Raw genomic sequence first — 21,734 nt, forward strand, 5'->3', positions numbered from 1 at the left:
GGCATGTCCCACGGGCAGGAGCCCCCGGGGACGACCAAGGACACGCTGGAGAGACTATGTCACCCAGCTGGCCTTGGAACGCCTCGGGATCCGCCAGGAAGAGCTCGAAGAAGTGACTGGGGAGAGGGAAGTCTGGGCTTCCCTCCTAAAGCTGCTGCCCCCGCGACCCGACCCCGGATAAGCGGTGGAAAATGGATGGATGGATGGATGGATGGCTGTTCCCAAAATGCAATCGGAGCTTACAGTAAGTATTGAGCAGCAAACTTGTGTTTTTACAAAGTGATGAAGCTTTGTAAAAACATTGTACTAACTTAAATTGCATATCACGGCAGACATCTCAAAATACATAGTCTTCTGGGGCTAAGCATATATTAATACATTTTGGTAGAGAGGAATATAGGCCTACTGTCACATAGGTGTAAAAACATTGTACTAACTTAAATTGCATATCACGGCAGACATCTCAAAATACATAGTCTTCTGGGGCTAAGCATATATTAATACATTTTGGTAGAGAGGAATATAGGCCTACTGTCACATAGGTTATGTTATCGGGCATCCTTCTAATTCCCTTGAACAACCAAGATTGAACTTTTGAACTCTTTATAATTTCTATTATCCAGTCCAGTTAAAGTCCAGGGGAGGAAGCCCCATCATAGTAAAGAGGATACTAATGTGATGTGTGTAGTTCTTCATAGCCTCTTCATTTTGCTCTCAAAGTGCACGGAATTGATGGATTTTTAACAGAATGTAGAAAAAAATTCTCCCGGGGGGGCATGCCCCCCGACCCCCCTAAAGGGGCTGTGTTCCCCTTGGGGCTAAGCCCCAGTTGTTCTTGAAACCTAGTGACGCCCCTGCTAAAACTCATTCAAAATAACCGTTAATGTGGTTGCCCAAGTGTCCACACCCTCAATTGGACAGCTATAACCCATATTTATCTATCTATCTATCTATCTATCTATCTATCTATCTATCTATCTATCTATCTATCTATCTATCTATCTATCTATCTATCTATCTATGTATCTGTCTGTGTAGATATACTGCATATGTAGATACAGCATGTGTATTCATGTACTGTATTATATAACTTTGCCGCACTAATTGTGCAACAATAATGGCAGCTGTGCAACTCAATGTACCTTCTTACCTCATGGCGCAGTGTTTCCCGAGTAACTCCAATGTTTGCTCTCCACACCTACACACACTGCCTTAATGAGAAAGCTACCCTGACCTGAAGGCTTAATTAAAGACAGTGACACATACAGACAGGTGGACATTAAACACACACACTTTCCAGCAATGTGAGCCTGGGTTTCTGACTGAACAATAGAGCAAAATTAAATAAAGTTATATGAGCCCGTAACCTTGTTCTCACCATCATGCTTTTATTGAATCTGAAGGGAACACTGCAAGTGTTTTTCAATGCCTTCGGGCCACAAGATTGTCAGAAGAAATATGGATTTTCATCTAGTTGCTATAAAAATCCCATTTACGTTCTTTCCCTTCCTTAATCAATGTCTCTTAAGGCATTACAGCTAATGTGAATTGATTAAACCTCATCTATGCAATTTGAGTCAAGACATTTTGGAGACCCTCAAATACTGCACAATATATCACTATAAAGTTTAGTCAAGAAAGAACAAAATGTAGTGAAATCAATGCAAAAAAAAAAAAAAATCCCACTACAGCATACAGTGGTGCCCCGAGATACAAATTTAATTTGTTCCATAGGCATGCTCCTCACTCAAATCGCTCTTATCTCAAATCATCGTTCCTCATTTAAATGAATAAAAATTCTATTCATCCGTTGCAGCCGCAAAAAAAAAAAAAAACATTTTTAAATGAAGAAAAATAGTACTCTAAAATACTGCACTTTATAAAAACATACAATAATGACAGAATCTTGAAAAGTCAAATGAACAGTTATTGTCAAACATTACATCAACTGACGAGCCATTTTGATGCGCCTTCTCGTGTACCCACCTTGACCACCTAGGGGCAATGTAAGACAGACAGACAGACGAATATAATGTTCCTTGAGATGCGAGTGACTCAGTTTTGGAGTTTTTCAAGACGCAAGTGATGGTTTGGACTGTTTTTTTTCTTTGACTTGCAAGAAAAATGTAAATGTGAGCACTGTCTTTATCATGCTGCCCGCAGGTGGCCAATGCACACACACAAGAAGGAGCAGCACAATATACATTGAACTGTTCAAAAACTGTTTAGTTTGATTACATTTTGTTTATGTCATTGCCATATATTTTTATAAACCACACAATTTCATAGTGTAAACTTGAGAACATATGGTCCCAATTTATTTATTTAATCATTTATTTGGGGGAGGGGGGTTAATGGCATTTGACATTTCCATTCATTTAAATGGGAAAAGATGATTTAAGATTTGAATTACGAGCATGGTTCATGAATAAATTAACCTTGTATCTCACGACACCGCAGTAATTAAATTGTCTTCAAAGTGCTGATCTGCCCTTATATTTTCTTAAGTGGGGTGTGGCAATACAGTAATCGGTGGGATGGAAACCCCTCAAAGTGACACAAGCAAGGTGCGTGATTATCAGTCAACCTTTGTATGTGTGAGCATGAGGTGGGAGGGCGGGACTGAGTGGCAGCACAAGCGCACAGAGAGGAAAGATAGGGAAGTCTTACCACGTTTACAAGGATCATGCCGCTTCACATATTCCTCTCTCTGGATTGTGGTCATTTCTCTATTCTCCACCAACATGGATGTATTGTTCTCCGAAAGAACAATATTTCCCACTGAGACTACCTAACCCTTCATGCCTATTTCTGGAACAAGTTAGACTCCGTCAGGAATCAGCATGCTGGACTATTCACTCCATCCCATGATTCAGTGCCTCTTACTGTGCTTGTGGTTGGTGAACAGTTGGCACCGAGTGGCTGGCTCTATTGGCGATGGCAGACTGATGTGGCAGAAGCCCAAGCCGGTTCCTATCAGTCTGGAACAATCCCTTCTTCATGATACTTTCCCACCAGGATTCCTCTGGGGGTCTGGGACATCCGCCTTCCAGACTGAAGGATCCTGGGATCAGGATGGAAAGGGTGCATCCATCTGGGACCATTTCACCCAATCCAAGATGGACAATGTGGCCGGCGACAGCTATACTCACTGGGAAGACGATGTACAGGCGCTTGAGTATCTGGGGGTGAAATCCTACTCTTTCTCCCTCTCCTGGCCCCGACTGTTCCCGGATGGGAACGCTAAAAGTCCTCCCATTGAACCTGCTGTGGAGCACTACAACCGCCTCATAAATAGGCTGGTGGAAAAGCAAATTGAACCCATCGTTACCATCCATCATTGGGATCTGCCTCTGGTCCTGCAGGAGACGTATGGAGGATGGAAAAACGAAACACTTATCAGATTGTTTGGGGACTACGCAGCCTTTTGCTTCCGCACATTTGGGGACCGCGTTAGATACTGGCTAACAATGCATAACCCCTATCTGGTGGCTGTGCAGGGCTATGGCATGGGGGTGCATGCTCCTGGGGAAACAGGGGGGCTTGCTGCCTCTCTTGTTGTGGCCCACAACTTGATCAGGGTAAGTCCATCAGTTTGGGTGCAAATGAACTATTTTCATCTTTTGTTCTCAGTAAAAACACTAATTTGTTGATCTGTATTCTAATTTGTTTGCTATTTTCTTTTCTCAATAATCAGGACATTTTATGAGACATGGGGGTCTAAAGTCCACCACGTTCGTACATTGTGTGACAGGAAGTCATGGAGTAGTCACTCATGTTTTTGCCGTTTAGTGCGCTGCACAGCTGGTGTGTGTTGACGCACATATGAGAAAAAGATCATTATCGCGTACCTGTTAGGTCGAATATATGATTACCACATCCGTGACTCAGGTCATCACCAGTGGTGGTCCGTGCTTGAATTGCACCGTAGTGAGAACAGCACCCCCCACCCCCCACCTTCTCTGACAATCGCAAACAACCTGCACACACATGCATTCAACAATGAAAAACACCTACATTTTCTAAAATATATTAAAATATAATCATAAAAATACAGTCGTCCCTCGCTATATCACGATTATCATTTTGCAGATTCAGTGCATCAGTGATTATTCGCTATTTTGAGGTGACGTTTTCTATATGAACTAGTACTGCAGATTCACATATAAGGAAAGAGTGTAAAAAAGACAGCGATTGTCCCAAATTTGTGATCATTTCACTCTTCACCCTTGCATGCATCCTGTAACCTGATAACATGATAAGCTGTCCACTGTAGTAATCGCTGTCCCTGAAAGTTTAATGCAAAAGTGCATTTTGCCTTTTGCAAAGTACAACTAGTTTAAGTTACACAACTGCACTTCTAAAGTAAGAATCGTTCACTAATTGAATATGATTAATAACTGACACCATGACTCTACATACACAGGGGCTAATGCTACAGCCAGTTACCATACATCCTCATTCATTCACTTCCATGACACTCAAAAGAACAGGCCTGACATGTTTTGAATGTAGTCAGTGACTTAAACCGTATCCCAAGGCACCACTGTATTTGTACTTGATTACTTCCCATTGCTGAACATGATTGTAGAATATTGATATGTTTGTCTGTGATTTCCAGGCACATGCCAAAGCCTGGCACACCTATGATACCCACTACCGCCCAGCGCAGAAGGGTAAAGTGTCCATTGTTTTGGGCTCCCACTGGGTTGAACCTCAAAAAGGCCAATCCACAGCCACTGATGTCCATCTTTGTCAGCAGTCGATGGAAGCTGTTCTTGGCTGGTTTGCCAATCCCATTTTAGGTGATGGAGATTATCCATCTTCTTTGAAAATCAAGCACGGTGGCCTCCTGCCTGTGTTCTCCAACGAGGAGAAGCTGTGGGTGAAGAAAACAGCAGACTTCTTTTCTCTGTCCTTCGGTCCAAACAACCTCCGTTTGGGACGCAACCTGCCCCACTTTGGCCAGGCTGTGTCTCCAGATCTGAGGCGCATCCTGGGCTGGATTAAGCTGGAGTATGGGGATTTGCAAATTCTTGTGGCTGAGGGTGGATGGTTCTCTGAAGCTAGTGTGGGAAGAGAAGACACAGTGGCCATTTACTTGATGAAGAGATTTATCAACAACGTATTACAAGGTAAGTAGTGAAGCATATATTATTGAAGCTGAATTATCCTTATTCATTGAAGTGTGATTAAATTAAATGTTCTTACTTGCGGTGCATCGATTAGTTGGGCAGGATAAGCGCTGATTTACTTAATTTTGCAGGATTGGTGATTGGCAAATTCCCCGTAGGAGAGATGTCAAACTCAAGGCCTGGGGGCAAGATCCGGCCCTCCACATCATTTTATGTGACACAAAAGACGTTGACATGTGGCAGACGGCAGTGTTTACGGAAGTACAGAAAATATGATCCAACGTGTAGGAAACTCTGGTTCCCATCGAGCCATATCCTAGCTGTTTTAGACCTCTCTGTACTCCAACACACCAGATTCAATTGATCGTTTCAAGCTGCTACATAGCTTGCTGATAAGCTGATCGTCTGAATTAGGCACCTCATTGCGTAGAGATGGTGCTGGTCACAACCACACAACATCCACATTTCTCCCACTACTACCCTCCACTTTTTTTTTTTTTTTTTTAATCAAAACAGCTAGCAGCTCAGGTTATTTCGAATCCCCCTGCAAATGGCCCCCAGGGTGTAGTTGTGACACCTTACTCTATGATCAAAACATGTGTAACTTCATCTTGTGAGTGCTGTGTTTTGTGTTCCAGCTGTCCGGTTGGATGGGATTCGGTTGCTAGGCTACACTGCATGGTCACTGGTAGACGGCTTTGAATGGAACTACAACTACTCAGTCCGCCGGGGCCTTTTCTATGTTGACTTCACTCATCCTAATCGAACCAGGACTCCCAAAACCAGTGCACAGTATTACAGACAGATTATTGCTGACAATGGCTTCCCCCAAGTGGAACCCTCCAGCGAGGTTAAAGGTCATTTCCCCTGTGATTTTCAATGGGGTATTGCTGACTCCACCTTGCAGGTAACTGCATTCAGACAAAATGGACTCAAACAAATGCAACCAATCTCATCCATTTTTTTCCTCTCTCTCCCTTGTTAGGTTCGCTTTTACCCCTACTCCCCTCAATTCACAGATCCCAATGTGTACAGTTGGAACTGGACAGGCGATGGATCATTGCATGCAATTCCAGGAGTAAAGCTTCACACTAAGCGTTCCCAGTGCACAGACTATCTGGCCATCCGGAATCATCTTAACCTGTTTGCATCTACTGGGGCAACGCACTACCGCTTTGCTCTAAACTGGTCTCTGATTTTACCACATGGAGACCTTTCTAGTGTGAATGTGGAGGCACTAAGGTAAAAATGCAGAAAAGGAAACTACAATACTGTACATGGGTCACAAATGCCTTTTCTAGTGTTAAAATAGGCAGACAAGGCAAGGCTGTTTTATTTCCACTATACAGCACATTTTCATACACAAAAGCAACTCAATGTGCTTCCCATAAAGCATTGACAAACACAACAGCTAATGACATTCAGAAGCAAAGCACAGAAAACAAACATAACTGACCAAAATTTCTAAAAAAGAAAAAAAAAACTTGCATTGACATTGTTTAATTCCATTAGCAGAATATTTAAAAAAAATTCAAACATTTAAAAGTATAGTGAAGAAAAAAAATAGGTTTCTAAAATTACTAAAAGAAAAAAAATGATTTAATATTTAAAAGACCTTAATCAAAGAGGAGAGGGGTGTGTGTGTGGGGGCGGGGGTGGGGGGTGTCAAAGTTTATTAGGACTAAAGGGAGTTAATTTTCAGGCAGCCTGTAAATTATACCAATGAAGACACTATATGTGGACATTATAGCATTGCCAAAAATGAATCTAATGATGGCCTTCTTGCATCAAAATTTGCAGTTTGCTCAGCAAACGTTAGCGATATCAGGCTTTGGGGTGAAATTTCAGGATGAACCTAAAGCTCACTATGACCTAAGGTGAACTTTAATTTGACCGTCTCTAATAGATTTGAAATGAACATGTCCAACTGTTAACTGTTCCAGCACTTTTTGCGCAACTTATTACTAACAAGGAACAGCCATATGCTGTTCATGCCCAATTTGACATCATGAGACCGAGGCGAGAACTAACAATTGATCAACAGTGTAGTGCTTTTAACAGGATGTAGAGTGTCACAGAGTCTCATCAGCAGGTCGCAATCGAGACACAAAAAGGCTGGAAGAGTCACAGTAAAGGCATAGAAGTGGACTTCGTTGGAATTTTTTTAATAGTGGATCCTTGACTTACCAGACAAGGGGTCACCGATTAAAATTGATTGTCCATTCAATTGAAGTACATTTTTCATTGCTTAAAAACACCCAATAAGATACAATTCACTATTTTCTGTCTGTTAATTCTGGAGTGAGTTGATTTCTAGTCCGTTAAGATGAGGTTCTGCTGTACCTGTTGTGAACGTTACCGTTGAGCTCCTTCTTAGTGAACAGTTATTTGTTCAAAAAGCACTAAACAATTACACAGTTGGACATATGCCTTCTAAACCTGAGGTCAAATTAAGTGTGGATGTGAAGTTTATAGTGCATGTTAGATTCATTCAGAAATTTCACCCAAAAGTTCAATATCGCTCACTTGCGAGTACAGTTTTCTTTGTCGATAACTTTCTTTCATGGAAAATAAAAAATAAACCAGCTCTTATGTTTAAAAGGTACTACCGGTGTGTCCTCACCGAGCTGAAGAAACTGGACCTTGAGGCTCTCGTTATCCTCTACTACCCAACGCGCAAAGCTCCACATCTGGGCTTGCCTGAAGTCCTGCATGGCTGTGGAGGTTGGCTCAACTACAGCACAGTGGAGGCCTTTCAGGACTATGCATCACTATGCTACCAAGAGCTGGGCTCCTTGGTCCGTTACTGGATCACAGTGAATGAGCCGAACAGACTGACAGATATTTATTCCGATGTGAATGAGCAACATCGGGCTGCCCATAACCTCCTTTTGGCTCACGCAAAAGCCTGGCGACTCCATGAGCGGATGTCCTCTCGTCAGCAGGGAGCTATGGTGTCACTGGCGCTTCACGCTGACTGGGCTGAACCTGCAAACCCCTTCCTTCTAGAGTCGCATGCAGCGGCGGTAGAGCGATTCCTTCTTTTTGAACTTGCTCGCTTCCTGGACCCGTTGTTGAGTACTGATGATGAGGAGAAGCAGGGCAAAGGGGACTACCCACTTGAAATGAAGGCTTACCTGAAAGAGAGAGCCCGACTTATGGGCCAACCCAGCTCTCCTCTTCCTACTTTTACCAAATCTGAAAGAGAGGAGCTCAAAGGTGCATTGAGTTTCATTGCATTAAATCATTTCACCACCCGCCTGGTATCTCCAAATACTGGACAGCAAAACCATCCTGGCAATCATGACTGTCTTATCCTCTCCGATCCCACCTGGCCCTCCTCCAATATGGGCCAAGCTCTAGTGCCTTGGGGGCTGCGAAAGATCCTGAGGTGGGTGACTGAGCGATATGGAGGGGCTCGGCCTATCATTATCACAGCAAGTGGGGTTGATGACCAGGCTCCTGTAAAGGATACCATGAGACAACACTATCTAAAAACTTACCTGCAGGAGGCTCTTAAAGGTCAGCCTTTATTTTTCCTACTGTACAGTGAACCCCTGTTTGTATCTGCTAAAAAAAAAGTTTTTCCCTCTTTTTAAAGAGTGCTTGCTTCAAACTTTTTGCCACTCCAAGTTCAAGGTTACTGTAACACTGACACATCCAAACGGTGCATATTTCAACCCCAAAAAGTTAAGGTAAATCAATTATCCAAGGCCTGCTAATGATATGCGATCATATCAAGCAAAACGCTAAAGACAGTGGCTATTGGAAATGAGCATAGATCTTTCGATAATTATGGAGGCCATCCAAATTGTCTCAACTTAATAGAGAAAAATACATACATACAATATGCATAATTATGTTCCTGTATATATTTACATTATATGGTCCATTCCAGCAAAGCCGTGCTGATTTCTTTTCATAACTCTTTCAAAAATAAATTTAAAGTTCTTTGCTTTGGATTATTTGGTCACATACTGACCTTTGAAATTTCAGAAAATGAAGAAAAACAACCTTTTTGCCCCGATCCTTGTTCAGCTGAAAATCACGTCAACAGCCACGATTTCCAAGCATATGATTAAATCAAGACATCCCAAATACTAAATTTTTCAAGATGTGCAACTCTGCGTGATTATTGGAAAAAAATCCCCAAATTACGTAAAAATCAGAATATGAAGAGCACTATAGCTAGTGGATTTTCACTGTATTCTTTTCAACAATGATTCTCAAAGTATGGTACCTGAGCTTCTTCTAGTGGTATTCAAAAGAATCATTGCCCAAGTGCAGTTCAGTTGTATTTAACATTTAAGCTCAATACATTTGCGTTTAACCTTTAAGAACTGTAATGTTTTTAAAGAATTCTTTAACAGCACTTTTTATTTAACTGCTACATGCAATAATTGTATTTTCTATCATTCGGTGTCATGTTAATGTTCAAACTGCATTATATTTCAATGGCTTACAATAGCCCTATATATACCTTTTAGGAGTAAAAAAAAAACCCTCTTTCTTGTTTTCAGGTGAAGAGCAAAGTATTTTAGGTGGTTCTAGGTGGTGGTAAAGTGTTGCTTTATGAAATGTGTTTTCCTCTGCCAGAAGTAATGTTCATTTTCATTCTTGTGTAATTTACTTTCAGCATGGATTAGAATGATGTTGACACCAAGTCAAAGCTCGACAAGCAATATAGATTTTATGGCTATATTGCCGCCTCCTATAAACTCCCAAGGAACCATAAAGATGATAAAAAATGGGAGGGCAGAGAAACAATAGAGAAAGGAATTAGATTAGTTTTCATACCTTGCCCTTTATGACCATTTGCTCGCCTACATTGCACCAGCAAACACTAGTAGAGTTACATCAAAAAGACAAACCAGATGTAGGAATAAATTGACACTTAATTAATATTTCTGTTTCGCTCCATGTTTTGTTTTGTTTTTTTCAGCACGCCAGTTGGATGGAGTCAACCTGCGGGGCTTCTATGTGTGGAAGCTACAGGATGATCATATACCTCAGTATGGTCTTTTCAGCTCAACCCACCACCAGTCCAAAGCAAAGGCCTCCATTGACGTCTACAAACAAATCATTACTCTGAGCGGTTTCCCCAAAGACGCTAGCTTGCACACGTGTCGCTCCAGTGAGGTCAGACCAGCGTGTTCCTTCTGCCTGTGGATGTCCAAGAACAAGGCGCTGACGGTCTTTGGCTGCTGCCTCATGCTCACAGCTGTCATCTTCACTGCACTGGTCTTCTCCACCGTCATCACCAGGAGAAATTACATGAAGGGGCGAAAGAGCAGAGTGAACATTATGAGCAGGAGAAGAAGAGGGAGGGGCAGTAGTCTGCTCATGTAGGCCTGTTATCAAGCATTAAACACAGGACAAACTTATACCGTACATTGATGGAGGGGCTTTAAAGGGGTCTGCAAAAAAATGTGCAAATCACATATATGCCAGCGAATCCCGATATTGTCCAATTTCCTGAGAGAATAAAAGCATATTTCCACAATGGAAGGTTAGTTCAAGAAAAGTGGTATTTTTAAAATTCACATGAATGTAGAACTTTCTTCTCTTGTTAAACTTTAACTAAAATCCCACAAAATCATTACAGTACTTCCGCTTTGAAAAATGGGAATTAATTAATTTACGAAATATGTCTTTGGTCCCCACCTCCCATCCCCGCAAAAATAGACAACTTTTTAATTCTAATGGCATTTAGGGGTGACTACACCTGGTGTTAGGTGTATTGGATTAATGTTATGATTATAATGATGTCATTGGAAAAATTACTGCCCTATAAGGGGTCCCTGGACGCCAAAAAGTTGCAAAACCTTGCATTAGTGTACACGCAAACTATAGAGCAAATACAGTAATTGCAATTATAGCAAGAATTGTTCGAATAGAGAAGCAGTGAAACTCCAATTTCCACTCTTTAAAAAAATACTGCTGGTCATTCAAAATTCCAGAATGGGGGCTCTAAAATCCAAGATGTCTACCTCAAAATGTATTTTTTCCTGTATAAATCAAAACTCACGTTGAATATAAAAAGTGTGGAATTGTGGATATTTTACCCAGTGCATGTCTGCATATATAACGATTCTTGAGCTACAGCACCAAGGTACATTTGAAGACTCGGGAGAGCAAAACATTTGCACCATTGATTGATGTTAATTTGTGAATTTGGTAATATGAAAATGTTATTTCCATAACCTTTTTTGTCCAGTATGATTATAGCATAACATTCGACGACCAAGATGGCATCCAAGATGGCTACCGTTAACTTGTCGTAATCAAATCCTTGCTGGTTAAGGTGATAAAAGGATAGCTCCTGGGGCTTATTCAAATCCCAAAATAACAAATTCATACTGCATGTTTGTGAAAAGACAATCTGACTGGTATGACTGTCGTCTTGGAGATGTAACAATGTCGCTCCCGTGTGGACGTAATACAAACAGCTCTTTTTTTAAGGGTTGAAAAATGAAATGAATCGGGTTTTGTTGGAATTACAATGTAGAGAAAGACCTTAGGTGTTAGATAGGAACTGGGTTTGAGGAGGAATATTGAAAACTAAGGGCTGCTTTAATAACAGCAACAAAAAAGTATATAACTTTTATTCCAACAAAAGTGGAGAATTCCTAGCTACGAACATTTTGTCGTGAAACTTTCTCTGCTTCAGAAAAGTTTCCAGAAACAACTGCTCTAGAGTTCAGTGTTCACGTGTGCCCCTGCTTCTTACATATCATCAGAATATACATCTCATTTCATCTCCTGTATTTTATGAAATTAACAACTGATTAATTGGAATAAACTGAATAATACTAAACTCAGCTGTACTTATAGAGCAAACATAATTCATACAACAACAAACATTAAAACAATAGCTTAATCAACAAAGACAGTAGAAAGCACAACAACAGTAAATTTGCTGTTCGGTGCTTTCTACTGTTTTTATTACCGATTTGCTTTACTGTTTGTTGTATATGTTCATTTGCTCCATGTACAGCACTTTGTATGCAGCGATGGCTGTTTGAAAGTGCTCTATAAATACAGTTGAGTTGAGTTGAGTAAAGCTAAAAATCAAGTCTCATACTGAGACAAAGCCAAAGAATAAAAATGAGTTTCAAGTTTTAATGATGCCAGCAAGGGGGTCTTGCTTAACGTACAGCGAGAGGTCATTCCAAGGAGAGGGACTTGCAACAGAAAAAGCTCCATCCCCCTGTGCCTCCACTTCATCCTCGGTACTGTACCTCTAATAATGTCTGGTTCGCAGACTTGGGGCAACGAGCAAGGGCGTAGGGGCGGAGGAGCTCAGACAGGTGAGGTGGGGTGTTTGTGTACACCACCACAAACTACAGTAATCAAAGTATCAAAAAGTCTCCACCTCAAAAAGTAAACAATGCAAGATTGCTTTCTTATTTTACACTGTTAGTGTGTGTGGTGTTATTTTTTTCAATATGTTATTGTGGTGGTTTTAGTAGCGATGAGGTACCTTTCATAAAGGGTGTTTGTAATGTTCTAATACTCTGTTACCTTATTCAACTACCCCAAAAATACAAAATAACAGCGATAACAAACTCCTGGAATCATCACCAGACAGACTATTGACACCTCTCTTATATTGAATCTCATCGGCTGTTTCGATTTATGTTGTACTGTACCACATTTTTGTGTTGATATGTGTATGACGAAATATATATATTTAAAACAAATAGTTTAAAGCAGTGATTTCCACCAATTGTGCAGTGGCATGTTAGTGTATATTTATTTACTGACGTCCTTCAAATGATGTATCTTTGTCTATGTATCTATACTGTAATGGATGATGGAGGATGCGAGCTAAGCTAAAAGCTATGATGGACAGTCCCTCCCACTCCCTCCAGCCAGTCCTGACAGCACTGGGTAGCGCCTTCAGCCAGAGACTTTTACACCCGCGCTGCAAGAAGGAAAGATACCGCTGCTCGTTTCTACCGACTGCTGTCAGGCTGCTGAATAAACATACGTGAAAACCTGTAACCATTGTAAATAGCACAGCCACCTTATGCTACATACTGTATATGCAGTTTCATATATGCTTATATCTATATCTATATCTTATATTTATATTGCATTCTATACCGTGTACAGTTCTTTTTCTGAAACATTTACTTGTGCATGCAACACTTAGTTTTTTCTTTTCTACCCCCCACCCCCCCATTTTCTGCTGCTGTAGACTGCAAATTTCCCCAGTGTGGGACAAATAAAGTTTTCTTATCTTATCTTAATGGCATGTAGGCACAGTGAAATGCTACTCCTGTTGCATGGGTCATTCCAGAAGTGGAGGACAATTTAGGTACCATCATTTTTCTTTTACGGTCCAGGTTAATTAAATAAGTAATACACCACCATATGATTTCGTTCAGCCATCTCAACCATGAATGGTGCACTTTTTATGAAATCTTTGCTTCTGTATTTTGTACATGTATAATCTAAAAATATATAATGTTTTTCCCCCTGGATTTTAGATTAGTAACAACCTTGATTAGCAGATGTAAAGAAGCAGTTTAATATGGCATAAGGCATATGGATATGGATTGTTATTATCATTATTATGATTATTATTACTACACTAAAACAATAATACGTCACGCAGTAATTAACCAATGACAGGAGACGTTGAGAATGCCAGTGTGCGTCACGTTGCTCGCTCTCAGACAGACTTGATGCAGTTTGCCATTAAAATGTTTTTGGTGCTTTCAACCTTGCAAGTCTTACCCGATTGATGGTAGCACACACACATAGAGAGACACGGTATAACGAATTAAAACGCCACGCCGACAAACGGACCGTCAACCCGGTGCGCTCCAGGAGCACAACGAAGCAGCGGTTACTTTGGAGGTTGTTTCCTACAAAGCTGTGTGTTCCTGTGGGCACGACAAGCAAGCTAACGTTCCTTCGTCAGGCCCGGACAGACAGCGGCGAGGAGGCCCCAAACCGCACTGGGAAACCGGGTGGAAAACCATGGCTAACATCGCAGTCCAGAGGATAAAACGGGAATTCAAGGAGGTGCTCAAAAGCGAAGAGGTCAGTCGAAGCGTTTGATTCTGCCTGTTTTTCTTTGTCCTGGCCGGCTATGATAGGAAGAACGCCACTGACGCGTCGTTGGCTCAGCTGTCAGCTAACCGCCGGTTAGCTAGCAGAGCTAACTTGCGAGCCGCTTTTCAGCTTCACCAAAGTAGCTCTTCGCCGCCGCTATTGAGCTCACGCGGACAGCTTGGCGACTCGCATGCAGCTGTATAACCCAACCAAGCACGCCTCAAGAGCCAAAATTAAATCCAATTTTACATGGCGTGTCTGAGCTAGCGCACTGCCGCCGTACGGTACCTGCTAGCTCAGTTAGCCATCAAAGATAGTTCGTTAAAGTCTTGTGTCATCGACTCAGTCACGGTTTATTCTAAATCGTATGTTTCTCTGTACGCCAAACGTGCTCAGGGCTCTCAACAAGTTGGGCGCTAACAGTTGAAATAGCTGTTGATCGTGGTGTGGGGTGTCATTTTTATGCTGCATAGGCAGGTTTGTGTTTTGACAGCACGCTCAATTAACACTTTCCAGCCTGTCTGTCCTGCTCACTGCTTCTTTGCTTCTTCACCGTTTCAGACGAGCAAAAACCAGATTAAGGTGGATCTGGTGGACGAGAACTTCACAGAACTTAAAGGGGAGATAGCAGGGCCACCTGACACACCGTACGAAGGTGAGAGGCCTCTGGAGACTTCACGGAGACTGCTTCCATTATAGCCAGCCATTATTAAATTTATTCTTCAGCAGGCCTCGCAAAATATCACTTCACTTCAAAGTAGCCCTGTATGATCAATAAAGCACGCTGATTATTACTATCCCCACAATGTCTGAACAACAAGGCCCAGAAAAGCCAAACCAAAAAAAAAAAAAAATGCAGCAAAACAATCATACTTAATTGCACATGTACACGAATCCATATTTAACTTGAGTGGCGCAAGTGAGCCAAAGTCATAATAGGTATTCATAGGTGCACAGCATTTTTAGGTGGAACAGTCTTGTCGAAATGCTTGGATTTTATTTTCACGGCCTGAAAAATGGTTCCGTTTTGAGAACATGCAACCTGATGCCACAAGGTGCAAAGCCTCCGGAGACTTGGTTGCGAACAGCAATCTTTCTTCCATTCCAGCCATTAACTTCATTCCTGTATTTTTACCATGAAAGCCATCTTTACAATACTATATCCAGATGAATGTCTGCCAAGCAATGAAAGCCATCTTGATTTTTACAATACTATATCCAGATGAATGTCTGCCAAGCTTTAACCGTTGACAATGTGTGTTGTTTCGAAATGACCCTTTCTCATTCTGTATACACAGTACCTTTGACATTTGGATCGGCTTTGATATTATGTCCGGCCCAATTTGGTTTGACACTACGGTGCCTGACCCTGTATGCATATCAATTTTACTCAAATTAGATAATATCTGGGAGACACTTTTTTTTAAATACAGTAGCACCTTGATTTTCTTGTTTACTACATTCTGTGGCCACGCTCGTCGCTTAATTTACTTGTATGCCAAATTCGTTGTCCCGATTGAAATACCCGTAATCTGTTCCAGCCCCTCAAAAAACTACCACAATATTTTAGTATAACACTGTAGTGTATGTAAGCCAAATCAAACAAAATTCAATGGGATGTGCGGACATCAACCTGTATTATAACGTAATGTAATAATACCTCAGATTTATATGCCACTTTTCTGGACACTCAAAGCGCTCACAATGGATACATCAGTCATGCACTCGAACGTTCACACTGTGGTGGTAAATTTTGTATGTAGCCATAGCCGTCTTCGGGCAGGCTGACAGTGTCAGCTGATGTAGAAAAAAGAAAGTATAAGTTCTGTTCATTGAACTGAATAATAAACTTTACCACTGCGCAGTGACAATTATAGCTTGAAAATGACTGATTGCGCATCGCATGCTTCAGGATTAACATGGACTCCTTGCTGAAATCAACAGGTGGTTGACGCAGCAAACTAGCAACACTGCCTCAATTGTGTGGAATATTGTTACAAAAATATGAGATAGGAAGTGAGGTCACTTGCTCAATATGCAAGTTTGTTCTTAAATTTAATACAGGATGAAAGAAAAAGGAATTTGGTTAGTTGACAGACATGCTACATCACATTCCTGTAAAAATGAAAAGATGTTGGATGGGAAAATGAAGGCAGCACTGGTTGATCAATAAACACTTAATTATGAAAATGAGAATGAACAACTCGTTTTGCTCAAGCATGTATCTCGTCGACCAGGGTTTCCTAACCAGGAATACCCAAGCACATTGAAAGGGTGTACGTGATAACATTTAATAATTTATTTCAAGGGCTGTTGTGGTTTACAATTTTCTGGCCTATCACATCCCTTATCTTTAAAAAGCCTGACCTGCTGATCCAAAATTTAGGCTATCCTGATTTTTTTTCTCTCATAATCAACAGCATACACCTTTGATGTTCCAATCTTGTTTTATCATAAAATATTGAATAATACGTGTGAAACTTTATAAATCCGTCTTTTTTTTTTTTTTTCTGGGTCTGGTCTGAACATAAAAAACAACACATGCACATAATGCTTCCGTCGACACGAATTTGACAACTGCTTGTTCCGCTTCCCTGACGGACCTGTGCCAATGGACTGCATTTTGGCGGAAGCATGCACTGATTGGGTGGGGTCAAGTAACAGGCTTGTAGTGTGATGTCCCGCCACAAGACACAGAACGATATTTGGTAGTCTGACAACATGACCGCCATGAATGACAAAAACTTGGTGTATTTTGAGAAGGCCGCTACATACTACTACTTTATCAAGTAGACCAGTAGAGACCCTGCCGTTGAGTAACATGAATTGGTGTCATTTACAAGTGCCAACTGTCTGCAAGGCCAGTAAGGAATTTGCATGTTATTGGATGAAGGAGTGGCAGGGAGGGTCCCGTGCAACTGCGAAAGTGTGCACAGCAAGTTGGCAACTGAAAAAGATGACATTCACTCAACTGTCATATCCTTAGCATTGACTACGAGAAAATCTGATGTCGCTGGACCTCGAATGAATGTTGGGACAAGTTTTTTAGAATAAACAAAGATTACGGGCCTTTAACTGGAGTGACATCAGGAACTTAGCCGGCTAGTCTTGTGTGTAAGTGTCTGGACGTGACCCTATTGTTGCTCCTTGTGAGTGTTGTCGTTTTGTATTTGTCAGGATAACCATTTGCCCTGTTCAGTAGGACCGTTCTCGGTAGAATTCCATTGTAGCATCATCATAAATTCCGATGAGTTGGAGATGATAACAGCCACTTGCTGCCAGACCTCTCTCTCGTCTCTCGATGAATGAAAATGTCCTTTTTATCTGTGAATGATCTTTGTTCCTTTCTTTCAGGGGGTCGATACCAACTAGAAATTAAAATTCCAGAGACATATCCTTTCAATCCACCCAAGGTAGATTGGTGTTTTATTATTTTACAGATGCTGTTTGAATAGTTGCCAGATGTCCAGTAGCAGTCCATTATTCTTTCTTTCGATCACGCAGGTACGGTTCATCACAAAGATCTGGCATCCCAACATCAGTTCAGTCACAGGTGCAATATGTTTGGACATTCTCAAAGACCAGTGGTGAGTCTGTTTTCTTAAGTGTCGTGCATTGCCCATACCGGGCATGCGCCTATGACTAATCAGCCAGATGCAGATAGCAGAGCATGTTTATCAACACCTGGCATTTTCTAACAGTAACTATATCTACCCAATTAAAAGCCACACCAGCTAAATTTAGCCATAAAAACGCATCTGTGCATACACTGGCCATTGTGGCTTCATCGTCGCGATTCTCAATGTTGTTATATAACACGGTATGTTTGCAGAGAAAGAGGTCACTCAGAAAGACATATATATATATATATATATATATATATAGTGAAAATTGATAAACCGTGCCACATTAAAACAGCAGGGTGCAAAGCGAAAAACAATAGCTGCTTATCTTCTGGAAAATACGGTATGTTAATTCATATAGGTTCAAATTTATTATGAAACTGCTTGAATGTATTTATTTTTTAAGGTTTGAAAAATGCTTACATTTTGATGTAGCTTTACTTTCCATTTTACCGTTTTCTTATTAGGGAAGAGCACCACAAGCATAAATGTACAAAAATGTGTTCACATTTCATTATTTTATTGCAATATACAGAGTGTCCATAACAGCGCTTTACCATTTCAAAAATGTATTAAAAATGCAAATGATTAGAAATTTTACTCAGATTTGTTCTATTGTATTCAGCGTTTAGTAAAGTTTTTTTTTTTTTTACCTCTTTTAATACACTTCGACATGGGCACCATTAGTTACACGAAGCGCATCAAGACGGTTCTCGATTTCTTGCCATGTTCGCTGTACCATAGCCTCATCAATTGTGGCAATGGCATCAGTCATCCTTTGCTTTAGGTCAGTAATGTCCCTTATCTTTGTTCGAAACACGATATCTTTAACATAGCCCCATAGAAAGAAGTCCAGGGGAGTGATATCTGGTGAACGTGGCGGCCAAGGAATTGGCCCATTGCCCCCATGTAAATGTTTGATTGAGGAACCCACGAACATGCAGCCCCCAATGTGGTGGTGCACCATCTTGCTGAAAAATGATGGTTGGTTGAAGCTCATTCAGTTGTGGTGCCACATATTCAGTTCAAAGGTCAAGGTAAACATTTGCAGAAAAGGATGTCTCGTTGAAGAAAAATGGACCAATTATTCGATTGCACATGATCCCACACCACAAATTCAATGTGATAAAAAACTTTAATAAACACTGAATACAATAGAACAAATCTGAATAAAATATCTAATCAATTGCATTTTTACTCAATTTTTGAAATGGTAAAGAGACTTTATGGACACCCTGTATAATTGACCATAGCTGTAATGCGAAATTTTAAGTAACGTGAACTTGAACATAATGTTTCAAGTTTATCATTGAATTTCATTACTGAAATCGTTGAAAATAGTTTTGTGATAAAAAAGATTGCAGTTCAAAGGGAAATAAAAGCATCTCCAACTTTTCTAAGCTTTGTTTATGGGTTTGTTTTTTTAAATAACCAGTCAATCAATTTTCTATCCATTATCCAGACACATTTGGATAGCACCCACACCCACACACATACAGACACACACATTAACCAAATCCTAAGATTCAGGCTTTTCATTGGACATGGACTGTTCATAAATGTGGGCATCGTGTGTGAGGTGATCCAAACAATGAGCTGTGTTTATATCTTTCAGGGCTGCGGCCATGACGCTGAGGACAGTCCTCTTGTCACTACAAGCTTTACTGGCAGCTGCAGAGCCAGATGATCCACAGGATGCAGTGGTAGCCAATCAGGTCAAGCCACTATGCATGTTTCCACAATTTGTTGGCCCTTTTATGTACGTTTGGTACTGTCAGTACTTATAAGGGAATGACGTGGCGCATAATATTGGATTGGATGAAATTTGGTTCCCAAGGTTAGCAAAGAATATTTCCAGATTAGTTTAGTTTGTGAGACTATTTTAGCCAAACACTTACTGAGATTGAGTTAGGCTGCTTTGGTTGAAGACCCTTTGAAGTGTCTGGCTTCAGAGGGCGGGGGTCCCTCATAAGGGGTCTCTGAGCCTTTGTTTTCCAACTTAACTTCTAGGATCATAGGGACACTCAAACCTCTCCACCACGTCAGGTTAACCACTCATGGAGGGGGCCAGAATAATTTTCCGCATATAATAGGTCATTTGCACCAGTTTTTCAACGGAATCTCTTTGTATGAAGGTTGTGAAGCTGTTCATGTGTAAAAATAAGTCAATAATTTGAAACAATATAGTACCTCGCCATTCAACAATCTCTTGCGAACAAAGGGATGACTGAACTGTCTTTACTTATTCATAGCACAATACTGCAAGGTTTGATTCAAATTATACTTTTACCTGGTTTTGAAAAAGTTCATTTTTGGCCTCTCACGTCACACTCCTGGACCATACTACTTGAGGATCACTCAAAAACAAGTTATAAATAGTTGAAAACAAGTTCTCCCATTTCAGCCAAGCTCTGGTAGGACGCTGTCGTTTTCAAGAGTGTAAATGACGAACATCAGCATGCAGTTATGTAAAGACGCCGCATGTGCAGACTGGACAAAGTGATCAATGACTTATCTGGGAGTGTCAATGTAATTAGTCGTGTTCGGCCTCGTTTTGCGGGAAGTAAAACGTTTTCTTGTGTTTAAGATAATGTTTTTTTTAATCCATCTGTGAGACACCTTACATCTGCATTTAAGTACTTCAATTTGACATGATGCTGGCACCTGGATTCTTGCTGTAAAAAAATTGAGAACAACTTGTCTTTAGGCAACAGAATATTCCGCCGGTGCCACGCTTGATCCCCTTTCATGCAAATGCTTGTTTGTTCCGCAGTACAAGCAGAACCCAGAGATGTTCAAACAGACGGCGAGGCTCTGGTCTCATGTCTACGCTGGCGCTCCCGTCTCCAGTCCAGAGTACACACGCAAAATAGACGAACTTTGTGCCATGGGCTTTGAAAAAGTGAGCATCACTCTGTCACATTTTTAACATCCCAAGCTATATTCTGTCCAATTTCCCATTTGCATTTTTTCTCCAGAATGCAGTAATAGTGGCCTTGTCATCAAAATCCTGGGACGTGGAGTCGGCGACGGAGCTACTAATCAGTAACTGAATCTTGACGACAGCTTTTACATCATCCTCATGCCACCCACCCTCCCTCACACACCCTTGTATCACCGCCATCTCTCAGCGTCTATTTCCGCATCACACCTTCTGTTTCACAGTGGACTCTGCCCCACCCGCACTCCCCCTCTGGTGTGCCACACACTCCAATCAGTTGCTTGGCAGGTACAGATCGCTGGCCCACTTGAAGGTCTTTCAACATTCCGGACAGCGCTACAATCAGAAGTCCGACCACTTAAGTCCCCGCCCTCTGACCCGGCCGCCACATCTCTGACCCTCTACGACAGGCATTCGTCACCTATGCAGGCATTCACATTCAGTTTTGGAAATGCTTTTTGTAAGCGAGAGTCAAACCATTCAGACAGACTCTTTTGGACTTCCCTGGAGTCCCAAAGCAAATGTCATTTTTAAATGTAGACAACGACAACCCATATACATTATCATGCGCCACTAATGGCATTAGTGAGGGTAGCCTAGTGTAAATAAATTCCACAAATCCAATTTAATTGTTGAGGCGAAGAAGACAGGACACATGGAAATAATTCTGGTACACACACAATGAAGGCTTATTCCTTCTTTTAGAATCCCACATCAGTTCAAAGCACCCCCGTTTTCGTCACATTCATGTGACACTGTCTCAATACAAGTTGAGAAAGTTATGTCATCCCCACCAAAATACATTTACAGTGTAATTATGCTCTTATTTTGTTTGCTCTCTTCAGCGGTCTGACATCCTCCCCACCGGTTCTTTACTTGAATAAAACCACCAGTCTCTTCTCGCAACATTTAAAATTAAAAAAGTGTATTATTTGGTTTTGACCTTCTACAGGAATATATTTGGATTCT

General features: G+C 41.1%; 2 protein-coding genes across 2 annotated transcripts; both read left to right on the forward strand.

Moving 5' to 3' along the window:
- The first annotated feature begins 2,636 nt into the window (after positions 1-2,636).
- On the forward strand, positions 2,637-11,199 carry klb (klotho beta). The gene is made up of 6 exons (XM_019874689.1): positions 2,637-3,581; positions 4,622-5,135; positions 5,774-6,042; positions 6,121-6,377; positions 7,738-8,657; positions 10,078-11,199. Exons 1-6 carry the CDS (start codon positions 2,844-2,846, stop codon positions 10,482-10,484), a joined length of 3,105 nt encoding a protein of 1,034 aa, XP_019730248.1. The 5' UTR covers positions 2,637-2,843; the 3' UTR covers positions 10,485-11,199.
- A 2,595-nt stretch (positions 11,200-13,794) lies between these two features.
- On the forward strand, positions 13,795-21,664 carry ube2ka (ubiquitin-conjugating enzyme E2Ka (UBC1 homolog, yeast)). The gene is made up of 7 exons (XM_019874865.1): positions 13,795-14,189; positions 14,763-14,856; positions 17,556-17,614; positions 17,706-17,788; positions 19,440-19,539; positions 20,598-20,726; positions 20,803-21,664. Exons 1-7 carry the CDS (start codon positions 14,127-14,129, stop codon positions 20,875-20,877), a joined length of 603 nt encoding a protein of 200 aa, XP_019730424.1. The 5' UTR covers positions 13,795-14,126; the 3' UTR covers positions 20,878-21,664.
- Positions 21,665-21,734: the final 70 nt, after the last annotated feature.

The sequence above is a fragment of the Hippocampus comes genome, unplaced genomic scaffold (assembly GCF_001891065.2).
Source record: "Hippocampus comes isolate QL1 unplaced genomic scaffold, H_comes_QL1_v1.1 scaffold118, whole genome shotgun sequence".
NCBI classification, from domain to species: domain Eukaryota; kingdom Metazoa; phylum Chordata; class Actinopteri; order Syngnathiformes; family Syngnathidae; genus Hippocampus; species Hippocampus comes.